The sequence below is a fragment of the Oryx dammah genome, unplaced genomic scaffold (assembly GCF_014754425.2).
Source record: "Oryx dammah isolate SB20612 unplaced genomic scaffold, SCBI_Odam_1.1 HiC_scaffold_9, whole genome shotgun sequence".
In the NCBI taxonomy this organism is placed as follows: Eukaryota; Metazoa; Chordata; class Mammalia; order Artiodactyla; family Bovidae; genus Oryx; species Oryx dammah.
This window is the reverse complement of record NW_024070193.1, coordinates 47,598,064-47,623,117: the sequence shown is the minus strand read 5'-3', so window position 1 is coordinate 47,623,117 and position 25,054 is coordinate 47,598,064. Positions and strand designations below refer to the sequence as shown.

The following is a 25,054-nucleotide window of genomic DNA, read 5'->3' as shown; positions in this document are numbered from 1 at the left end:
TTATACACACTGATGAATTTCAGCTACCAGAGTCCCCTTCCCTGCTCCTCATTTTTTCTTTTGGGGGCATATCATCTTAAAATTTGGAGAAATCGTCTCATTTTCTCTAAAAGTGGGGTAAAACTGAAATTCGCCTTTACGAAATCTGACTCTAAGAGTGAAGGCCCCTGGCCTGGGGTCTGCATATCCCAGGCTCCAAGAATTTTTTTCCTCTCCCACTCTCCCACAAGTATTGACATTCAGGCAGGAAGTGGGTAGGGAGCTTCAGCTGACTTTGGAACCACTGCCCAGTGCCCACCCCGCCTCCTTTTTTTTTTTTTTAATAAAAAAAAATTGAATTGTTCTTAACCGCCCGGAGTTTAAGCAAATTATTTTGGGGCGGGGCTTTGTGGGAATAAACAGTCATCTGGCAGCTAGAGATAAGGCCTAGTAAGGCAGGAGGCAAAAAGGACTGAAGCCAAGCTTTCAAGCTGCATTATACTGTTTCCAAGAGTATATTATGAAATAGCTCAATCAATCAAAAAAGTAAATAGTACACTGCCCCTCACTCAACATCATTCAAATGGAACAATCATCAGAGTTTACTCAGTACTGCTTGTCTCTCCTCTCTCCCCACTACTTCCTTTATTCTGCAATGAAGCTTTTAAAAGCAGATCCAAGACGTCATACCATTTTACCCTTCCACATTTCAATATGCATCTCTAAAAATCAAGGACATTTTTCTTCAGTAAGTACCATGTTATTACCCCACCAGAAAAACAGTTAACAGTTTTTTTGCTTATCATTCAGTACCCAGCCTGTATTCACAGTTTCTCTGATGGTCTCCAAAATGATTGTTTACAGTTGGTTTAATTGAGTCACGATTCAGATAAGTCCTGAGATTCTTTCACCAACTGTGAAAGGGTAAGTAATTTGGGGGCAGACAATGGTTTAAATGAGTCATCACTTCCTGAGAACCCCATCAAGTCAAGGAACAGAGGAATAGGAGGAAGAGGGCGGGAAGTGCTCCCCAAGGCAGTGCTCCTTTCACACCCCGCAGGCTGAACAGTGCATTTCCGACATTTATTGCCTTCAAATTACTAGTTTTTGTCACCAAGTCCTCTGAAAAAGCTGGCTCGATCCCATAATCTGTAGGTGTTTTTTTTAGTTTCCAAGTTTTCCCCTGCTCCTCGGAGACTGGCTAGACGCTCTAAGATCGGTGGTTCTCAAACTTGGCTGCAGGTTGGAATCACCTGGGAAGCTTTAAAAACCTCTAGTACCTGGGTCGGCCACCCAGAGGGTCTAGTGTAATCAGGTTAGGTTGTGGCCTGGGCATGAGTAGTGTCAAAAGTCCCCCTAGCGATTCTAACGTGCTGCCAAGGCAGAGAACCATGTAGAAGCCTTGCGGGGCGGGCACCACTCAGCTTTCCCATCCCAGGCTCCAAGGGTTAAAGCGGGGGAGGGGGGGCGTGTAGGTTGCGGGGCGTGGTTGGGGGGGGGGGGCGGGCCCCGGGCCGGAGCGGGGAAGGCGGGAGCTTCCAGGCTGCACTGGTCAGGCTCGCTGGGCGAGCGGAAACGCCTCCAGTTTTCAAAACAAAAGAGGAGAAGCGGGAGGCGTGTGTGGCGCGCAGGGTTCAGATAGGTCTCTTCTGCTCGGGCGCTTCAGCATCGCTGGGGGACAATGGAGGGGAGCCTGGGAAGCGGCCGGCTCTCGGGGTCAGACGGTCAGCCAGCGCCTCCGAAGATCTCGCCGGCCTCAGAGGAGCTGCAGAGCCGCTTGCAGGAGACCCTGGACTTGCTTTCCTCGCAGGAGCTGCGCAGCTTCCGCGACCACCTTAAGAAAGTGGAGCCGCGCGTGAGCCAGGTGAGGCTGGAGCTGGAGGGCCACAGCCCGTCGGGGCTGGCCAAGCTTCTTGCCAAGCACTACTACCCGCCGGCCGTCGCCAACGACGTCCTTGTCCAGGTGCTGCGGCTGCTACCCCGCGCAGACCTGCTGCCGCGCTGGCAGAGCGCCCCCACCGACTGCCCTGGTGAGTGCGCGGGGATTCCCAGAGGAGGGGGTGCTCGGGACCGCGGGGTTTGGCCCCCGCCGCCCGGGGATTCCCGGATTGGGGCAGGGGCGGGGGTGGGGTGGGTGCTGACCTAGGGAGGGGGAGACTGGCGAGGGGAGGGCCCTAGATGAGGGCCGGCTTTGGCCCTGGAGCCCAGGTGAGCGGCGGGGGACCGAGTATCAGTGAGGGGCGTTGGGGGAGGCAGAGCTAGAAGGACGAGGGCCTCGAGAAACGGAGAGAACCCGCGGCGGAGGGTGAGAGCCCGGGAGTCAGCAGGAAGAAGAGAGATCATTCCCAGGCACGGAATCCAAGTGACCAGTCCAAAGCAGCCATCAGGGTTTACCATTCTGGGACAGGCTGAGAAATCCAGATTGACTCAGCAAGACTGAGGTGCGTTTTGAACAGTTACCTCCGGGTGGTTATGATGGAGAAGGCTTTTAGATGATTCAGTGAGAAACTCAGTGTTGGAATACACCGTTAGAAATTTGCCATAAATCTGGGAAGATGTGGTTTAGGAGCAAGAAACGTAACAAGCTAGGGGAGGTTAGGGTTTCCCCTGGTAAATTTAATAAATGTATGTGTGTATATGAGGCACTTTGTGTATACCTATGTAGAGAGATAGAAAGAGAGAGTGAGAAAGAGGAGAAAGAGAAAGCAGCACTTAGATTGGACGTGTTGAGGTAGACACCAAAATACACTTGGCTGGGGTTATGATCTGATTAAGTTTCCAAGTATGTTCCTTTGCTGACGTTTGAATTTGTAATGGGTGACCGCGGTAAACCACCACAAAACATGGCCTGTGGGTAGATACTGGCCCGGGGAAGCCTTTGATTCTCCCTAGATTGCATCTGCACAGCACTTACACTGTCTCTCCATGCATAGTTATCATGCTTTAGACTGTGAATCTCTTGCACTTGGTAAAGTGGGTTTGGTTTTTTTTTTTTTGGTTTTTCAGAACCAACCACACAGTATCATGACTACACACTGTAGATGCCCCCAAAATACTTGAATGCTGAGTTTGTTTCATTAAAACATCAAATAGGGTCTTTAACTTCATTTGTCTCTTTATCAAAGTCTTGGTCTCCTTTTCTGGAGGTTCATGTTCAGTAATGTTCATTGGTCCTTATCCTTCCCATCTCTGGCCTGCCTCTCCCTGCCCCTGAACCTGACTGAGGCCTAAAGGAGTTCTGTTAAGTTTCCATTCTCATGAGTTTGGGAGGGGGTTTTCATGATCCTGGAAACCTGTTCTGAAACGAGATTGAAGCCTGCTGGGCCCCAAAACAAAAGAGGCAACTGGTTTTCTTGGGAGTTGCTTTCTGTTAACAGGAACCACTACAGATCATAATTAAAAAGAGAAAAGTGAAAAAAAAATGCTCTTTTCTGTTTTGTCTTTCCACGAAAATTTGTTCAGTGATTCCACGAAAGAGTCTAAAGAGAAGCTATGATTGTGTGGACGGTGAATCGGTAAGTATCTGGACTTTTATTCTAAGGCTGCCCATTAGCCGGCTTCCCTGCCGGCTCAGTGGTAAAGAATCCATCTGCAGTGCAGAAGATGCAAGAGACGTGGGTTAGATCCTCGAGTGGGGAAGATCCCCTGGAGTACAAAATGGCAACCCACTCCAGTATTCTGGCCTGGAGAATCCCCATGGACAGCGGAGTCTGACAGGCTACAGTTCATGGACTTGCAGAGAGTTGGTCATGACTGAGCTCAACTTAGCGCACGCACACACTTTAGTCAGTTCAGATAGTATTTAGACAGCATTTGAGTGGTTTTTGTGCTGCTTCTGTTGGGCTGAAAATGGACATCTGTGTGGTTGTCTCAAGTGGTCACATCTTTCTGCTTTCTGTTATAAATAGAAAAAGCAAAATATTAGCCAGTTAAAACCACTTTGCATGCATTAACCAAATTAGGTAAGTATGGTTAGTATCTCCATTTTACAAATCAGGGCACCACAGGTTGTATGGCCTTGTGCAACTACATAAATTGCTGGCTTCTGAATCTTCTCTATTTGTTTTATTATGAACATTTAAAAAATAAGCTAAGTAAAAGTGAAGTCGCTCAGTCATGTCCGACTCTTTGCGACCCCATGGACTGTAGACTACCAGGCTCCTCCCACCATGGAATTCTCCAGGCAAGAGTACTGGAGTGGGTTGCCATTTCCTTCTCCAGGGGATCTTCCCAACCCAGGGATTGAACCCGGGTCTCCAGCATTCCAGGCAGATGCTTTAACCTCTGAGCCACCAGGGAACATTTAAAACATAAGCTAAAGTCAAAGAGAAAAATGAATCCCCAAACTCCAGCCCCACCTACCTAGAGCCCTACTTCAACAATTAGCAATGTAGCCAATCTTGTTTCATTTGCTCCCTCAACCCTGTTATTTTAAAGCAACCCTCTCCCACACCCGGATATCTTATCACTTTCATACATACAGTACTTGAGTATGTATTTAGCAAGCCTAGAAACAAATTCCTTAGTCTCGGTAGAGATGCAGTTAGCCTACAGATGTCCTTGGCTGCTTCCTGTGCCTTGTACGGTCGGTTTGTTTGAGTTAGGCTCTGATTCAAACACAAATACATTTGAAAGTCTGTCTTTTAACACTCTTAATTTATGATACCTTTCCTTTTAACCTCTTCTCTTGTTTGTTGACGAAGCCAGGTTATTTATCCTGTAGAATATCCCACCTTCTGGATTCCTATAACTGCATTTTCCTTACACCGTGTAGTTCTGTCATTTACCATTTGCCACTTTCCTTAAACGGGTAGTTATGGCTATGTATAGGAATTTAGAGATGAGATTGGCCTGTTGGTCCAAGTTTGACAAAGGTATTTGAAAGAATTATAAAGGAAGTCATGACGAGAGAGGAAGTCAGTGTTAAACTCGTTTCACATTTAAGGCACATTTGGATTCAGTTTGGTTTTAACATTGTTTCTTGGCTTTCCTTGCAAGCAGTACCGTTATGACCTAAGTGGCAGGCGGAGGGCCTTCCTCATGTGTGTGAAGAAGAACAGGCCAGGAGCTCACCAGGATGTCCTGCTGATGAAGGATTGGCTTAATGAGTGCAAGTTCGAACAGACGTCGTGCATCGATCCTGACAAAATGGTACCAAGTTAAAAGTGAAAATTTGTAGCTTGGGACTTTCCTGGTGGTCCAGTGGTTAAGACTCTGTGCTTCCACTGCAGGGGGCTCGGGTTCGATCCCTGGTCAGGTAACTAAGATCCCACATGTCCTGTGACATGGCAAAAAAAAAAAAGGAAAACTTGTAGCTTTGATATTATAATCTTCCTTTCTTCTTTAAAAAACTTGAGTTTTATTACCTGGGAACCAGGGCACGCTGAGTGATGGACCTGAATGTCCTGATGAAATTCTAACCGAGCTTCCCTGATGGATATAGGAGCTTTTGTCACGTTCAGTTCAGTTCAGTCGCTCAGCCGTGTCCGACTCTTTGCGACCCCATGGACTGCAGCACGCTAGGCTTCCCTGTCTATCACCAACTCCCGGAGCTTGCTCAAACTCATGTCCTTTGAGTTGGTGATGCCATCCAACCATCTCATCCTCTGTTGTCCCCTTCTCTTCCTGCCTTCAATCTTTCCCAGCATGAAGGTCTTTCCCAATGAGTTGGCTCTTCGCATCAGGTGGCCAAAGTATTGAAGTTTCAGCTTCAGCATCAGTCCTTCCAATGAATATTCAAGATTGATTTCCTTTAGGATTGACTGATTAGATCTCCTTGCTGTCCAAGGGACTCTCAAGGGTCTTCTCCAACACCACAGTTCAAAAGCATCAATTCTTCAGTGCTCAGCTTTCCTTATAGTCCAACTCTCACATCCGTACATGGCTACTGGAAAAAACAGCTTTGACTGTATGGACTTTTGTTGGCAAAGTAAATGTCCCTGCTTTTTAATATGCTGTCTAGGTTGGTCATAACTTTCCTTCCAAGGATCAAGTGTCTTTTAATTTCATGACTGTAGTCACCATCCACAGTGATTTTGGAGTCCAAGAAAATAAAGTCTATCACTGTTTCCATTGTTTCCCCACCTATTTGCCATAAACTGATGGGACCGGATGCCATGATCTCCATTTTTTGAATGTTGAGTTTTAAGTCAGCCTTTTCATTCTCCTTTTTCACTTTCATCAAGAGGCTCTTTAGTTTTTCTTCACTTTCTGCCATAAGGGTGGTGTCATCTGCATATCTGAGGTTATTGATATTTCTCCCAGCAATCTTGATTTCAGCTTGTGCTTCATCTAGCCTGGCATTTCTCATGATGTACTCTGCATATAAGTTAATTAAGCAGGATGACAATATACAGCTTTGATGTACTCCTTTCCCAATTTGGAACCAGTCTGCTGTTCCATGTGTGGAACTGTTGCTTCTTGACCTGCATACAGATTCCTCAGGAGGCATGTAAGGTGGTCTGGTAGTCCCATCTCTTTAAGAATTTTTCCACAGTTTGTTGTGATCCACACAGGCCAAGGCTTTGGCATAGTCAATAAAGCAGATGTTTTTCTGGAACTCTACCAATGATGATCTCTGGTTCCTCTGCCTTTTCTAAATCCAGCTTGAATATCTGGAAGTTTTCAGTTCACATACTTTTGAAGCCTGGCTTGGAAAATTTTGAGCATTACTTTGCTAGCCTGTGAGATGAGTGCAATTGTGCAGTATTTTGAACATTTTTTGGCATTGCCTTTCTTTGGGATTAGAATGAAAACTGACCTTTTCCAGTCCTGTGGCCACTGCTGAATTTTCCAAATTTGCTTGCATATTGAGTGCAGCACTTTCACAGCATCATCTTTTAGGATTTGGAATAGCTCAACTGGAATTCCATCACCTCTACTAGCTTTCTTCGTAGTAATGCTTCTTAAGGCCCACTTGACTTCACATTCCAGGAGGTCTGGCTCTAGTTGAGTGATCACACCATTGTGATTAACTGGGTCATGAAGATCTTTTTTGTACAGTTCTTCTGTGTATTCTTGCCACCTCCTCTTAATATCTCCTGCTTCTGTTTGGTCCATACCGTTTCTGTCCTTCATTGTGCCCATCTTTGCATGAAATATTGCCTTAGTGTCTCTAATTTTCTTGAAGAGATCTCTAGTCTTTCCCATTCTGTTGTTTTCCTCTGTTTCTTTATATTGATCACTGAGGAAGGCTTTCTTATCTCTCCTTGCATTTCTTTGGAAGTCTGCATTGAGCAGGTATGGAGGGGGATTACTTAGAGCCCTGGGCAAAACTGCATTGTGATTTAACTTGATGACCGAGAAGAAGAAGAAGGGGAAGAGCGTGGTGGATGAGTGGGAGCTTCATTGTGACCTCTCTGACCCCAGCTGAGTCCAGGTCTAGCCCTGCCCGTGTTTTGGAATAATAACAGAGGAGAGTCCTTCATAGACCCCAGGAGTCATTGGTAGTGAATATGAAGGAACAGCATAGCAGGAGGGCTAGGAAAACAGCACAGGCCAACAGAGGTGGAGCCCTGTTCTTACCAGTTGTTAGTCTAATCCTCAGCTGGGGGTGACTTTGTCCCCTGTGGAGGCTACTTCTGACACTGTCCGGAGAGATTTTTGGGCTTCCCAGGTAGCACAGCAGTAAAGAACCCACCTGCCAATGCAGGAGACACAAGAGATGCGGGTTCGATCCCTGGGTCATGAAGATCCCCTGGAGAAGGAAATGGCAACCCACTCCAGTATTCTTGCCTGGAGAGTCCCATTGACAGAGGAGCCTGGCGGACCACAGTCCGTGGGGTCACAAAGAGTCGGACATGACTCGGCGTGCCCTCGTGCCAGTGCACAGAGACGTTTTTGGCTTTCATCATTGGAGGGTGCTATTGGCATCAGTGTAGATGCCAAGGTAGAACCAAGGTGCGGCTGAACAGATGACGAAGCACAGGACAGCCCCCAAGGCAAGGAGTTACGTGACAGAAAATGTCAGTAGTGGGGTAATTGTCTAGAAATTCTGCCTTAAATTAATGGACAGCTTTCTTCTCTCTACGATGGGGAGGTTATGGTAATTTATTATGTAGGGCTGGGGTGAGGATGAAATGAGCTGCTTTATGTCAAAGTTCTCAGAGTAATAGCTGGCCTATAGTAAGTACTCGATAAATTTAGATTTTGTTTCAAAGTTAAAAGCAGACTCCTTCATGTTTTCCGTGGATTGTACCAGAATTTCTTCTGTGTCATGTGATATTTTAAAAATCCATCTTTTCCATTCAGGTGACAGATAATTGCCAATGTTTTTCTGGTTTATTTGCCCAAAGGTCCAGAAGTGACTTCTTTCTCTACCTCCTGTCAACATTTATTTGTAAATAATTAGCAATCTTCCTGGTAAAATTATGTCACTTTTTCATTTTATTGACTGTAGTAGCATGGTTGAACATCTTTTGGTCATTATTTTCCCTTCTGCGAATTACCTGTCTATATCCTTTGCCCTTTTTTCTTACTGGATTTTCTTTTCTTATTCTGTAGTTCTTTTTCCTGAATTTAAGACAAAACAGACTGCAGATATTTTTCTCCTGCCTTATTACTTGCCTTTTGACTTTTTGTTGTCTCAAGTCACGTGGAAGTTTTTGCTGTAAACTCGTCAGTCTTTCTTTTTGTCAGCCTCTTGGTTTTCCTGTCTTGATTAAACCCCATGATTTCCCAGCTTAAAATCTATTATTTATTTTTGGCTGCCCTGGGTCTTTGTTGCTGTGCGGGCTTTCTCTAGTTGCAGTGAGCGGGGCTACTTTTAGTTGCAGGGCTTGGACTTCTCGCTGCTGTGGCTTCTCCTGTTGCAGAGCACAGGCTCTAGGGCATGTGGGTTTCACTGGTTGGGGCTCCCGGGCTCTTGAGCACAGGCTCAGTAGTTGTGGCAGATGGGCGTAGTTGCTCCTTGGCATGTGGGTTCCCGGATCGGGTGTCAGACCCTGATCCCTTGCATTGGCAGGCGGATTCTTTACCACTGAGCCAAGAGGGAAGCCCCCCAGTTGAAATTTTTTTCAATTATTTTTCTTTATTTTAAAATTTATTTTAATTGGAGGCTAATTACTTTACACTATTGTATTGGTTTTGCCATACATCAACATGAATCCGCCACGGGTGTACACGTGTTCCCCATCCTGAACTCCCCTCTCACCTGCCTCCCTGTACAATCCCTCTGGGTCATCCCAGTGCACCAGCCCCAAGCATCCTGTATCCTGCATCAAACCTGGACTGGTGATTCGTTTCTTACATCATATTATACATGTTTCAATGCCATTCTCCCAAATCATCCCACCCTCTCCCTCTCCTACAGAGTCCAAAAGACTGTTCTATACATCTGTGTCTCTTTTGCTGTCTCGCATACAGGGTTATCGTTACCATCTTTCTAAATTCCATATATATGTGTTAGTAGACTGTATTGGTGTTTTTCTTTCTGGCTTACTTCACTCTGTATAATCGGCTCCAGTTTCATCCACCTCATCTATAATATCTTTATAGTTAAGGTTAGCCTTCTGTTCACGGAAACAGTGAGGTAGGAGGCCTAACTTTTATTTCCAAGCCAGTTCTCATTTGTTGGTGGTACATCCTTTGCCCACATATGTGAAATTCCATTCTTGTCATATATTAAATCCCTGTACATGTATTTGGATTCATTTCTGGATTCTAAAATATCTATTCACAATTTGTTTATACTTACGCTGGTATATCCATGTTTTGTTCACCATGATTTTATAGTGCATTTGGACAGCTGAGATGATCTATCTCCCATTCATTGTTTTTTTTTTTTTGTTCTTATTTGTTTGCCTTTGTTTTTTACTTCTGAATGTTCTTTGCTATTCTTGAGTACCTTGCTATTCCTGAGCATCTGTTTTCTGTGACCTTGAGAACCATCTAGTTTCACAGAAATCCTTTGAGGTTTTAACTCATATGACATTGACTAGAGATTAATTTGGAGTTAATTGGCAAATTAATAGTATGAGTCATCTCGATCAGAAACTTCAGGCCATCCTAGTTTATGTTGCCTCTTCACTGAAGACTTTTTAAGTAATATTCTTCACTTAGATAATGTTCATTTCTTGTTAGGTTTATCCCTAGGTAATGTTCTCCTTTTGTTCTGACCTTCAAAGGATCCCTTTTCCATTATCCAGTTTAAATGTTTTATTCCTGGGTAATTAGGGAACGTCTGTTGGGGGGTGCACAGAATCGGACACGACTGAAGCAACTTAGCAGCAGCAGCAGCACGAGATCTTTGTAAATTAAGTTTGTATGTGGTCAGCTTGCAGATCTCTACTTTTAGTAGGTTTTAATTGAATATATTTCTAGAAAGTCATATTATCTGTAAGTAATGAGGCTTTGTTTCCCATAGCTAGAGTTCATTTAATTTTTGCTGTACTGGATTGAAATGGTCAGGCTCTTTGGTACTACATAGTGAGAGCAGCCATTCCTGTCTTGCTTATCTTTATAGGGGAATTGATTCTGCCGATGCCTCTTGATAGATTCTGGCAAGTGGATATGATTGGGTAGACTCTCCATTCCTTGCCATTTCTAGCTTACTGAGGGTATTAATTTTATAAAATAATTTTTATATTAAGTTAAACACATGTACACCCATGGCTGATTCATGTCAGTGTATGGCAAAAACCACTATAATATTGTAAAGTAATTAGCCTCCAATTAAAAAAAATAAATTAATTTAAAAATAAATAAATAAAATAAGTTAATAATGTAGCATTTAAATACATTAATTCTTTGGTGAACTATAGTTTTGTTATATTTTGTGGTAGAGAATCAGAACCATAATTTTGTCAAACAAGAACCACCACTGGTAAAAGAATAAATCATACGAAGTCTGAAAGCAACCAAAAGGGAAGTGATAAGTCATATTGACACTACGAGAGATGTAGGTATTTTCATATTTGTCATCTCATTGATTCACCTTGTAAAGAAGCCATTTCTTGGATTTCTGGTTTTTTCTACTTCCAGTTCTTTTTTCATATGTTATCCTATTTTACAGGACTTACTTGGAAAAATAACATCATTTCGTGATGAGCTAAATGAAATTAAAGATAACATTGGCTGTTGCCTTGTTACTCTTATGTCCCATGGAGAAGAAGGTTTTATCAAAATGAAAGACGGTGAAAAAGTCAGCCTGGAAGATATTTTTGAAATGTTTAACAATAAAAATTGTCCAGCACTTCGAGAGAAACCAAAAATCTTTATAATCCAGGCCTGCAGAGGAGGTAAGTGGAGATGTCTTTGTATCATTCTCTTTCCAGGAAATTCTCATGTTGATGATTGAGGAAAGAAAAGTGAGTTTTAAAAAATTATTTTTTAATAATTAAGTTATATAACTGAAGATACATCAGACCCTTAGCTGATGTATCTTATGTTATATAGCATACTAGGGACTTTGAGCTGGGAGAAAGGGATGGAGTGACAGCTTATCTGCGTTAGGATGGTTAATTTAGGCTGAAGAAGGTCTAAGTCATTAAAATCATAAGGTGGATCTGAGAACCTCAAATTCTGGGGGAGAGGTGGACAATTTTCTGGCGGATGTCCCATCATTCATGTGATTCTAGATGGCTTGTGGGAGTAATTTTTGATTTATGTAACTTTGGTTTTAATTATTTCTCTTGTGGAGATACAAGCTTCTTGTGACTTTTATTAAGGTTATTCATGTCAGTGGTTGGAGAAGGAAATGGCAACCCACTCCAGTACTCTTGCCCGGAGAATCCCATGGACAGAGGAGCCTGGTGGGCTACGGTCCATGGGGTTGCAAAGAGTCGGACACGACTGAGCAACTTCACTTTCACTTCATGTCAATGGTATATTATTGTAGTCTGTATTTTCATTCCTCAAAAAACAGAGAGAAGAGACAATGGTGTTGAAACAGATGATGAACCCATGGACTTGGATGATGGATCAGAGAAGAAGAGGCTGCCTACATTCAGTGACTATTTCATCATATATCCCACCCAAGCAGGTAAGATAGTGAGGCTTGAAGATACACATTCTTCCAGAGGGTTTAGGTTATTCCTACTGATTTTTGAAAATCCTTTTTTTTTTTTTTGCCTTTCTGCAAGGCTTGTGGGATCTTAGTTCCTCGACCCTGGATTGAACCTGGGCCCTTGGCAGTGGAAATGCAGTCTTAACCACTGGACCACCAGGGCATTCCCAGAAATCTTTCTTAAAAAAATTATCTGTGCTTTATAGATTGATGTGCATGGGAGAAATTTTCATTATCCCATCCATCTCCCTTCAGAAACTATTCCACTTTCAGAGATGACAGGTTTGCATCTGACTGTTCATCTCTTCCAGGAAGATACCATCCTCTTAGCAGAGTATCACATATGAAATAAGATCATTGGTTTTCACGTGAGAAAAATCTTGACCCAAAGCCAACTCTACTGTCTTTGAGACCTTTATATTTTCTAGCCTCTAAATATGTCAGTTTCTTTATGCAAAATAAGAATGATAAAATTTAGTTATGTCATTGGGATGTTTATAAATTAAATTATGAATGCAGGTGTTGTGCCTATTGTAATAACTGGCATAATAAGTTAAAAAATTAATTTTACTACTAATGTGTTGATTACATTATTATCTTTATTATTAATACTAATAAAAATCCAGAAGAGTGTTGTGTGCTGAAGGAGTGGACTTGATTCCGTCATGGAAGGGAAATAGGAAAATGTAGAGAAGATAGAAGTCAAGGGCATTTATTTAGCTGTTTTTCTACTGACTTTCTTGAAAAAGGATTAAAATAGCTTATGTATGTATATATGTGTGTGTGTGTGTATATATGTATAAAACATATAACATATACAGGTGTGTATATATATATGCAATTCAAGATAAAATGTTAGTGAAGAAATGGAAGCAAAGGAAAATAAGGACAGAAATGTAAAATGAAAATGTCCCCAGTAAAGTCAGATGTAACTTTATTCACCCAAGAGAGATGAAAGCATATGTCCTGATAGGCACTTGCACATGAATGTCACAGCAGCTTTATTTGAAATAGTCAGACTGGAACCAATCCAAAGGACCAGCAGGTGAAAGAATAAACAAATCGTGGTATATCATATGTAAAGTACTACTCAGCAGTAAAAGCAGTGAGTTCCTGACACATGCTAGAGCATAGATGAAGGTCAAAGTATTCCTGATGCCTGAAAGAAGCCAGACAGAATAAAGCAGATAACTGTGTGGTTCCACGCATATAAAATTCCCCAAAGTACAAACTAATCTATCAGACAGCAAATCAGTACTACTTGCAGATGGGGGTGAAGAGGTAAGGAAGGACTGCTAGGGCCATGAGAACGTTGGAGGGGGAGGACTGGATTCATTATGTTGGTTTTAAGTATACATATGTCGAAACTTACTAAACCATTTGCTTAAAATATGTATGGATGATAGTAAGTGGTCAATTATACTTTTATGAAGCTGAAAATTTTAAAGTTATTTGGAAGGCAAGCAGGTATAACCTGCTTAGGTATAACCCAAATACGTGTAACCCATTCTCACTCCTGCTCTTTAACATGGCATTGGGTAGTCCTAGCCAATGCGTTCAGAACAGAAATAGAAGGATTAGTATTCTAGCAATCAATAGTTTTGAATACAGTAACAATAATCACTTAGGACATAAAAGAGAAACGAAAAAAGATACCGTATTACTTTGTCTTGCTTTAGTGAATGATGTCTAGGAATGCCTAACAAAAGACGAGCAAGACTTCATTAGGGAAAATGAGAGAACACTCTAGAAAGACATAAAGGAAGACCTGAATCAGTGGTGGGAAGTACCATGCTCGTGGTTGAAAATTGTAGTACAATGGAAATGACTGTTTTTTTTCCCCAAATTAGTTTGTAAATTGAATTCTAAAGTGTTTTTTCATGGAATTTGACAAACTAATCACAGAATTTTTATGGAACAGTTAAGGGTCAAGACAATGTAACTTGACCTCCAATTTTGTTGAATGAGTGAATTTTGTGACTGTGTGCTGGCTATTTATTTTGAAGACTAGAGATTTGGTATCGAACAAAAGAATGAAAAATCTCTGCCTCCTGGGAGCTTATGTTCTGGGGAGGGAGACAGAAAATAAACACATACAGAAAGTGGGCACTGGGTTGCTTTATGATTCCACTTCTATGAAGTGCGAAAGCATGCGAAACTAGTCAATGGTGGGAGGTGGAAGTCAGGGTGCTACTTATCGTCAGGTGTGTGTGGTGTGTGGAGTATTATAACCACAGCAGCAAAAGGGTACTTGTGAAGTGCCGGTATCGTCGTGTTTCTTGATGAGGGGGCCACTTCTGGGAGTGTGTTCATCTGATGAAAATTCATGGAGTTATTATGTACCCAGAGGGCTTCCCTTGTAGCTCAGTCGGTAAAGAATCTGCCTGCAGCACAGGAGACCCAGGTTCAATTCCTGGGTTGAGAAGATCCCCTAGAGAAGGAAATGGCAACCCACTCCAATATGCTTCACACATTTTTCTGTATGATGTTTACCCTTCAGTGAAATAAATCCTGGAAATAAAATATGTTAGATGGTGATAAGTGCTAAGAAGAAAAATAATGCAGCAGCAAGGAGAGAGAGTATTGAGGGGCAGGAATGGAGGTCGTAGTTTTTTTTTAAGTGATGTGTAGAGATGTTCCCATTGAGAAGTTGATTATTGCATAGAACTGAAGGCCATGAGAGCGTGAGCTGTGCAGATATTTGAGAAAGCGTGTCTTCTAAGATAAGGACACCTAGTAGAAAGCAATGGACTAGCAACCATTGAGATACTGTGTTAGCGTGTCATGGTATCATGGTGGATATGTCAGTTTCTTCTGTAGTTCCGTTATCTATTTTTGTTTTCTTTATTTGTTTTGAGGCAACTTTAGTAGAGGGATAAGATTTTAGGATTGTTATTCTTTGTGGTGACATAAATATTATAACCTTTGTTTAGTGAACCTTCTACCCCCAATAGTGCTTTTTTATGGTATTAGTTTTTCTCTGATATTAATATAGATACTCTAGAATGTATTATTCTGGTTCTATATTTGCCTGGTATATCTCCTTCAGACCTTTTCTATTAACCTGTTTAGGTCCTTATGTTTTAGGTTGTCTTTTAAAGAGAATATAGCTGGATTTTGTTTTTTAATCCGATCTGATATCACTTTTTCCTGGTGAGTTAAGACGAGTTATCTTTATTGTCACTATTGATACGTTTACACTTTTAGCAGTATACCTGGTGCTATTTATTTGCTTTATTCCCCCTCCTTTATTGCTTTTCTTTAAAAAAAATTGAAGTGTAGTTGGTATATACAGTATTATGGTAGGTTTATTGTTCTTTTTTTTGATTGATTATGAGTTTGATTTGTTATTATTACATTTTATCTTTCTACTGACTTGGAAGGTATGAATTTCACATCTCTTTTTTTCATGGTTCCCCTTGAAATGTTATATGTGTGTACTTAAACCTAAAGTTAATAAAAAGCTTATTCTTACTTCCTGATGGTACATAGAACAACCTTAGAATGCTAATTCTTTCATTTTTGTATCTTTATTTATATGAAATTACTTATGTATTCTTACATTCCTTTTATCCTAATTTTCTTCTAAATGAAGACATTAACCCAACACATTTTCATCACATAGGTAGGCATGTACTAGGGTGACAAGCACTATGCTAGGTAATGCCTATTCCTTTTTTAAAACCCTACAAATTAGAATGTTTCATAGTATTTTTATACAGTGTATATTTGTTTATATTTACCCCTGTGCTTACCACTTCCTTTGTTCTCTAGTCTGTCCTGGATCTCAGACCATATTCTTTCTTCATGAAGTATGTTCTTTAGAAACTCATTTCAGGAAGATTTGTAGGTGGTAAAATCACTTTACACCCAAATCTGGCTGATCACATAACAGTGTCTTTGCTTGATCCTCCTTGTGATTCATTCGTTTCTTTAAGCATTTCATGCAGTTATTTTATATTTTGTATCTTATACTTCCAATATCTAAAGTCTTTGGGAATCTCTCTTACGGTGGTTTCTGTTGCCTGCCACTCTTGGGGGTTTGTTTCTTTGTGTGTTTGAACTCCTAGCTCACTTGTTGAATCTTAATCTCTTACTCCTGGAGACATAAATCTGGCATACTTGCCTTTAGAGAGCATCCTCAGCCATGTGGACCCCCGTGAGAATCTTAAATTTATCTCCCTCCTCCCAGGCACATCTTTCAGGTTTGACACTTCTCCTTAGGCACAGCACAACTCTGGTGTTCCTGTTCACTTTCTGCTCCTAGTTCAAGTTTCAGTTTCTTCATTTGGAGAAATGGTTTGCCTTGGGGATTTCCATTCGTTTCTCTTAGCCCAGAATAGCATTTAGCTTTTTTGCTTTAATCAAGAATTAAGTTTTATAACTGGAGGAATATTTAAAGTGCCCAAAGGCTTCCCTGGTGGCTCAGATGGTAAAGAATCTGCCTGCAGTGCGAAAGTCCCCGGTTCAGTCCCTGGGTTGGGAAGATCCCCTGGAAAAGGGAATGGTTACCCACTTCAGTATTCTTGCCTGGAGAATTCCATGGACAAAGGAGCCTGGCCATTTACAGTCCATGGGGTCACAAAGAGTCGGACACAACTGAGTGACTAACACACTTTCCAAGTGCTCAAAGTGGAAAAACTTGGAATATGTAGTAAGATGAATCTTTTGGGTCACCTCTTTTTTTTTAAATTTCATGATCCCATTTCTTTTTATCTTTTTATTTTGGCCATGGTGTGCGGCATGTGGGATCTTAGTTCCCTGATCAGGAATCGAACTCGTGCCCCCTGCAGTGGAAGCTCAGAGTCCTAACCACTGGACCACCAAGGAGTTGCCTTGGGTCACCCATTTTTACTCGATGGAAGGAGGCGGTACCAAATATGTCTTGGGTTGTGAAGCAACGAGTACTTCCATATACCATTGATGAGAGCAAGTTATATTGCCTCTTTGGAGATTAATGTGTGATACCAAGAAAATTAAAAATATATTTATAACCAGCAGTTTCAATTCTGGGTATACACCCTAGTGTTGTAATCTCTAAATCAGGGGGCCACAGTGAAGTCTCACAGCTATACTTAATTCTGTGAACCACCAGCTCAGATAAGTTACGATTCTAAAAATTAGATGGTGCTCTGTTTTTTTGATATCATATTTTAGGGGGACCTACTTTTGAAGGGTTGCTGAGCTAAAGAGCAAGCACCATTGTGGTGTCCTAAAGTTGAGAAGTCATGCAGTGCCCACAGGGACACACAGCCCAGTAGTGACTGTGGTTATTTAAGAATGAGGGACCTCCCTGGTGGTCCAGTGGTTAGGACTTCATGCTCTCACTGCTGAGGGCACAGGTTCAATCCCTGGTTTGGTGACTAAGATCCCACAAGCCCAGTGGTATGATCAAAAATAAATAAATAAATACAAATATTTTTCTTTCTATTTGTATGGGCCTTTTTTTGACCACCTGTTCATGTGCCTGTTGGCTATTCACGTATCTCCTATTGCCCAGTATTGCACTGGGTTGTTTGTTTTCTTATTAAGTTACGTATATTCTGAATACTAGTCGTTTCTCTGATACAGGAAACAAATATTTTCTCCCACTCTGTGACTGGCTTTTCATTTTCTTCAAGGTGTCTTTCAAAAAGCAAAAGTTTTGTAAGCATTCAGTGGTGGTTCAGTAGTAGAATCCTCGCCTGCTGCAAAGCAAGCATTTTATGTTTTTAGTCCAGTTTATCAACTTTTTTCTTTTATGGCTTAAGCCTTTTGTGTGTAAGAAACCTTTGCATACCCTGAAGTTGCAAACATGTCCTGTGTTTTTTTGTGTTCCAACCCAGGTTTACTATGACAGAGTGCCATTTTCACATTCCTTCCACACTGTACAGACATATTTTGTGTTTTTCCATCTAATAATAAGCATAATTTCGGTAGTCAAACCCTTGAATACCCCCAAATAAATTCCATATGGATATATTTAGGGTGAGCTTAAAATGCTAGAGCAAAAGTCAGCAATAAAAAAGTAGAAAGGGGATGTGTACGTGCGTGCTAAGTCACTCAGTTGTGTCCAGTCTCTTTGACGCATGGACTGTAGCCTGCCAGGTTCCTCTGTCCGTGGGATTCTCCAGGCAAGAACACTGAAATGGGTTGCCACACCCCCCTCCAGGGGATCTTCCCGACCCAGGGACTGAACCTGCATCTCTTGTGTCTCTTGCATTGGCAGGCGTTCTTTACCACCAGCGCCACCCGGGAAGCCTAGAAAGGGGGTAAATAAAGTGAATATGACAAAAACTGATAACTCTAGGATCTGAGGGATGATTATTCGGGGGGGTCATTCAACTTTGCTTTCTTTGTGTATATTTGAAAACTTTGGAGCTAGATAAAAAGTGCATATTTAAAAGTTTCCTCTTGAGAGGTTGTGTGCAATTGGTCACACACGTCTTCTGTCTCTGCTTAGTCGCTCAGTTGTGTCCAACTTTTGCGACCCCATAGACTTGAGCCCATCAGACTCCTCTGTCTGTGGGGATCCTCCATCCTAATGCAGTGTTTCTTTTTTAAAGTTTTAATTGAAGTATATTTGATTTACAGTGTTGTGTTAGCCTCAGGTGTACAGCAAAGTGGTTCGTATATATTCTTTTTTGGGGGGCTTCCTTGGTGGCTCATATGGGGAAGAATCCACCTGCAATGAGGGAGACCTGGGTTCGATCCCTGGGTTGGGAAGAACCCCTGGAGGAGGGCATGGCAACCCACTCCAGTATTCTGGACTGGAAAATCCCCATGGACAGAAGAGCCTGGTGATCTACAGTCCATGGGGTCATAAAGAATTGGGCACAACTGAGCGACTAAGCACACATACATATTCTTTTTTAGATTCTTTTCCATAATGCCAGTGTTTCTGTATTATCAGTTCAAAGCCATTTTCTAGGTTTTAACTATGGAGCAAAGAACAAGTTTGCTGCAAGTAGAGGGGGAAAATGGATGAAGTGTTTTTTTGTTTTTTTCCCTTGATAGATCATGTCGCTTTACGGGATCCCCGCACTGGCTCTGTGATGATCAAGGAGATGACTGAAGTCTTTAAGCAGTATGGGAATAAGTGGCACCTCGCTGACTTCTTTACCATAGTGAGTAAATCCCAAGTGAACACATGCTCCATCCAGTCTAAAGCTAATGCGCTTGATGAGAACATCTTCATGAGAAGATTGCCTTCAGCCATGAAAGCATGAGGGAGGTTCAGAAGTGGCCTGTAAACAGTGGGCTGGTGAGTTGAGAGGGCTGTGGCGGAAGTCACAGCTGAGCCAGGCGCCAGTGGAGAACGGACAGTGATACTTCATTCAGTAGAACACGAGTGAGTTGGCTATTAGCGAGCTTGGAAGTTCTGTCTGCACCCTGGTCCTGCCAGCCTGACTTATCTCCCCCAGGAAGAGGGGAGAACCAGAGGGCTTCTTTGAGGACCAACACTATCTTACATTTGTCTGCCCAGCTTGTAGCCGATACTGAATGTTCAGTGAGTGAATGCGGGGCCAGGAATTATAGCAGATTTATGTACACACTGTAGTTTGGAGGAGGGCCTGATGATAGTGGTTTACCATATCAGGATTAAAGAGTTATTTTCTTCTTAATCTGGGAATTTTATCTCTGAAGAGGGCTAACTAGAAAAGGTTGTAAATGACCACAGTAACAGCAGTACTAGCACCTTCTGAACAGCTCACTCTGTGCCAGTTACTGTTCCTTGCAATTGACAAATATTAATACATTAAGTTTTTCAACAACCCTCTGGCAGGTGCTTTGATTCCCATCCCCTGTTACAAATGCAGAGCTAGGAAAGTGGCAGCCTGGGCTTTCTAGTCCAGACAGAGTGCTTTTAGAGCTCATGCCTTAATCACAGTCACGCAGTATTACTCCTTAGGAGCTTCCCAGGTGGCTCAGTGGTAAAGAATCCACCTGCCGATGCAGGAGACACAGGAGAGGAAGGTTCAGTCCCTGGGTCGGGAAGATCCCCTGGAGAAGGAAACGGCAACCCACTTCAGTATTCTTGTCTGGGAAATTCCAGGGACAGAGAAGCCCTAGGGTCCGCAGGGTCGCAAAGAGTCAGATACAACTTAGTTACTAAACAAACAAACTTACTTCTTACCTCCCAAGGTATGGTAACAGTTTTTATTTCTTTAAAAAAATATAATGTTAATGCTTTACATATGATGCTTAAGAGCTTTCAGAATTCTTCTTCACCTCATTTTGAGGTAAGCTTTTGGTGAGGGGGGATTGTTAAAGGGAAGAAATACAATTTTGACAGTCATTCCAACCATATTCCCAAATCTCTTATATTATTCCATTTCTCTCTTTAAGAAAATAGTTTCTTGTCAGCGTCTCAAGAATATAATAATAAAGACAGATTTAGCCTAAGTAGAAATCCATTTTAGTTAGGCTAACTGAAAAATTGTTTTGCCAAATGGTGTTCATTAAGTCTTTTTTGAATAGCATTCATTTTTTAATTGAAAGCTGATTTTTTTAATTGAATGAAAGATTCTTTAAATTCTATAGTGCTTTACAATTTTCAGATGTTTTACACACGTCTTCATTTCCATAACTTTTCATTTCATACACGTCTTCAATTCCAGAACTCTTTTTTGCCCCTAGCCCTACCTTGCCCCTCCCCACTTGCCTGTCCCCACTGGTAACCACTAGTTGATTCTCTACAGCTGTGAGTCTGCTTCCAGCCACTCGGCATGCAGGCTCTTAGTTCCCCGACTAGGGACTGAACCCATGTCCTCTGTAGCGAAAGCACGGAGTCTTACCCTCTGGACTGCCAGGGAATTCCCTCTTTCTTTTTTTTTTTAAATTCACCAGTTTGTTGTACTTTTTAGATTTCACTTAAAAGTGGTGATACACAGTATTTCTCTTTCTTTGTCTGATTTATTTCACTTAGCATAATACCCTCCAAGTTTATTCATGTTGCTGCAAAAGGCAAAATTTCACTTTTTTATGGCTGAGTAGTATTTCTGTCTCTCTCTGTGTGTGTATGCATCTTCTTTATCCATTTGTCTGATGATAGACATTTAGGTTGCTTCCATACCTTGGCAATTGTAAATAATGTTGCTATGAACATTGGGGTGCATATATCTTTTCAAATTAGTGTTTTTGCTTTTATCAAATATATACCCAGAAGTGGAATTGCTGGGTCATATGGTATGAACACTTTTCATTTTTAAAGCCCTTGCTGAGTAGACACTAGCAAGAAAGTCCAGAAATGAATGTGATGTGACCTTTGCGTTAAAGGCCCTTACAGCTTCATGAGGCAGCAGATGATAGGTGAGCCTACAACCAGCCCTGGAATTCACAGAGTTATTGAATACTTTGGACATCACATAACCCAATCCTTTCGGTGTACCATAAGTTACCAAGGCTCAGAGAAGGTTACTGTTTTGCACAGTGTTACCAGGGGCAAGCTGAGACTTGAACCCAGGTCTGTGCACACTTGGGCTTCCTGGGTGGCGCTAGTGGTAAAGAACCCACCTGCCAATGCAGAGGACGTGAGAGGCAAGGGTTCGAACCTTGGGTCGGGAAGATCCCCTGGAGAAGGGCCTGGCAATCCATTCCGGTATTCTTGCCTGGAGAATCCCATGGACAGAGGAGCCTGGCGGGCTATAGTCCATGGAGTTGCAAAGTGTGGCACACAACTGAAGCAACTTAGCACGCTGTGCACACTTCACTGCTCTTTCCAGCCACAGTGCTGCCTTCGGTGGGATGTGGGTGACCTTTGCTTTTCCTGGTGCAGTCAGAGAACTCTGCCTTCACCTTCTGTGGGGTTTACTAAGAGGCTTTTGAGGGCTTTACAGTTCATTTGGACAGTTTGTTCTTTTATCTTACAGGTGAATAACAGAGTGGTGCACCGTGACTTTAGTCTGTATAACAAACCGATAAAAATATCGCTGGTAATGGAGTCAACTTTAACAAAATTTGTATACTTTTGACACAAGGATGGTTCAAAATACAAGGACTGCTTTGCAACACAGTTTCTAAAGAGCCATGAGCATTTGTAGCATTGTACTAATGGTTACCATTTTGCATTATTCTTGGTACTGATGTTTCTTCCCTTTGTTTTATATATATATGTATATAATTTTTCTAAGATTTAAGTCTGCTTACTTGATACTTGTGAGTCTTCTTTTCTTTTTTATAAGATCACTGTTTTCTGAAAAAACACTTTCCTGAACTGTTATCAAAACATGGGTGTCCAACTCCATTTGTGTGCTGTTTGTATCCCGCATTTCTCTTGCTGATTACCCCACCCTCGGCACCCTCAGTTTGATGGTGGTGTTACGGCTTATTTTCTTGGTTTAGTCAAGAATTGCTGGGTATGGTCTTGTCCTCTTATTTCCCCAGACTGTTGTCTGTAGCCAGTCTGATCTCTTGGAATCTGTAAGCCATTCTCAGGTCTTAACCTGGATCACTCTGGGCCCTGATGCCTTCATGTGTTACTTTGCACCTGCTTCCCACCTTCCTCCTTGCTCCTTATACCTTTGAGCTGCTGTTTTCTCCACTTGGAACCCTCTATTCCACCCCACATAGGTAAGTCCTTGCCATCCTTTAGAATTTGGTTCAAGCATCACTTACACAGGGAGGCTTTCCATAGCCCCCATGCTAGGTCAGCCTCTTCTAAGTGCTCAGAGACTCTCTGCTTCTCTTCTGTAGCATTGAAATGACTCTCTAGTGCCTGCCTTTTCTCTCCCTCCAGTTTAGTCATGAGCTCCAAGAGGCAGAGGCTGTGTGTCTCATTCATGGCTGTATCCCAGCTTCCGTCCGCACCTTAGGACACAGAGAGGCCATGCAGTGAACATTTTAGTGAGTGACTGATCCCTTTAATTATTTTACCCATTCCGCAGACCTGGCCTCTTGCATATCTAGCCACCTGCCATTCATCCCCACACACATGCATGTCTCATGGCTGCTTTTACTCAACGCGTTGGAAGTTAACCTGAGTTTCCCCGAAATCCTTTCATAAAACCCATCCCACTGTTCATAATCCTTTGACTCCCCACTGCCTGCAGGATATACCCCCCAAGTCCCCTGGGAGAATATTGCAAGTCTTTCTCTGTCAGGCTCAGTCTTCACTACTCAGGTCCTGCCTGTTTGCCCTGGTAATTCGCCCTCCCTTAATAATCCTGTCTCACAGAATCGGGCTTGTGAATTAGTGAATGTGGATGAACTCTCCTGGATTATGTCATCGTATCGGAGTTCAGTCCCTCCTTTCGGTCTGAAATGCCCTTCCATTCTGTGTGCTTCCCTTCTACTGTGTATTCTTCAGGGTGCAACTTGGGTCCCATCCCACAATAAAGAAAACTGTATGTATACTAATGTTTTTAGAGTAACAAACTGTGGACTGAGCATGAATTTTTGTATTCGAACTTTTGTTGTAACTCTGGACTGCTTCTGGACCTCAGTTTCCTCGTCTGTATGAAAGGAGGTTTGGCTCAGCAGACCCTGAGAACTCATGCCCCTGGTCTTCAGTGAACTTGGACTGCTTCGTGAACTTGCATCTGAACACCCTGAAGGTGGGACTGTTGCCGAACCTAAGGGTTCAAGCTGGCAGTTGCATAAGACTGTTGGGCCTCTGTGAGGATGCAGGTGGTTAGTGAGAATCCTCTGAAGACTGAGAGCCAAATGAGCTGAAGCAATCTGGAATCTCCAGGCCTATCTCCATTTCAGAGATCATTGTGTCCGTTTTAGGTAATGTGATTTCTAAAGTATAAATATATGTGATTTAATTTTTAAGCATTTGCATTCTGATACTTGATATGTAGCTTTGGTTTTGTATAGAGCATTAAAACGTCTCCGGTTCATAAAACATGACCATCTGGTGAGTCTTCTCTATTCACTTGGGTTTTGGAGGACTTCTAGGCACAGAGGCTTGTTTCAGGGAGGCAGCATCAGCTGAAATATCCACAGCTGTTATTTCCTGGGAGAGGTTAGGTTGTTCAGAATCACAGTTAGCATGTAGTGAAGCTGGGATTTCAATGCGTGAATAATATAAGAGATGAAATGCCAAATGACAGAGAAAAGTTTTAAGACAATGTTTTTGATGGATGGAAGGGACCATTCCATTACCACTGAACTGATGGAATGAGGGCTTTGGGACAACAGAGGGAAAAGTTATTTTGGAACCCTGCTCAGACCACTGCAGGCAAGTTAGGGTCATGGAGAGAACCGTAGGACAACTAGGTACGAGACAAACAGATAAAGAGGAGAAAGGAAGAATTCTGGTTACAAAGGTAAGTGGCCTAAGATGAACTTGATGCCTGGGGCCAGCTAACTACCCCATAATTCTCTCAGCTTCAAATCAGTACAGAATCTTCTAGCCATCCAATGTCATGTGAAATATAACCATCCCCCTGGCCCCCCACCAAATAGTCCCTGGCACAATTTTATATTTGAAAAAAAAAAAAATTGAAGCCCGGTTTTTATTATTTTTTAAATACAGACCCAAGGAACCAAAGTTTGCCAAAAAAAAAAAAAAAAAAAAAGGCTGAGATTTTTATTTTAAATGTGTACGAATAAAAAATAGTGGAGAAACTTGAGCAGAGGACCAGGAGGCTGAGGTGGGAAGGAGGACACTTGGCTGGGGAGTTGCCACAGTTTGACAAGTGCCCCCTAGGCTGAGGGCTCCTCACTCTGGCTTACTATCACTATAGTTCGTTTTCACCTTTGAAGATAACTCACTTCCTTGACGAAAATTTTCATCAAGCTTACCACTTCTCAAGGACAGAGGTGTTCTGTGGGAAAAAAAGTATTTTATGGAGAAACAAAATCTAAACATAATTACAGCACAATTTCCCAGTTGTTAGAATGGAAGTATTTTGGAGATTCTATGGTGCACTGGGGAGGGAGCTGAGATCGTCTGGGAGTGTCCTAGAAGACCCTCCAGGAAAGTCCTGCAGTGACTGAAAACTGTCCCTAAAAGCCAGCCTTTCAAGTTTTCCCCCTTTTTGTCTACAGATACTTGCACCAGTTTCTAAGGATGCTTAAAGCCACAATTAAGTTTATTCCTTTGCTTGTATGTCAGCTCTTCATTTAAATGCTGCGTTTTTTTCA

At 42.2% G+C, this 25,054-nt stretch overlaps 1 protein-coding gene across 2 annotated transcripts; it reads left to right on the top strand.

Moving 5' to 3' along the window:
- The first annotated feature begins 1,483 nt into the window (after positions 1-1,483).
- On the top strand, positions 1,484-23,815 carry LOC120867796 (caspase-14-like). Of its 2 annotated transcripts, none has more exons than XM_040246189.1 (7): positions 1,484-2,009; positions 3,442-3,494; positions 4,981-5,130; positions 10,991-11,216; positions 11,843-11,959; positions 18,980-19,089; positions 21,835-23,815. In XM_040246189.1, exons 1-7 carry the CDS (start codon positions 1,661-1,663, stop codon positions 21,934-21,936), a joined length of 1,107 nt encoding a protein of 368 aa, XP_040102123.1. In that variant the 5' UTR covers positions 1,484-1,660; the 3' UTR covers positions 21,937-23,815. The 2 variants fall into 2 exon arrangements, with proteins under 2 accessions (XP_040102123.1, XP_040102122.1); XM_040246188.1 differs by having other exon boundaries at positions 4,978-5,130.
- Positions 23,816-25,054: the final 1,239 nt, after the last annotated feature.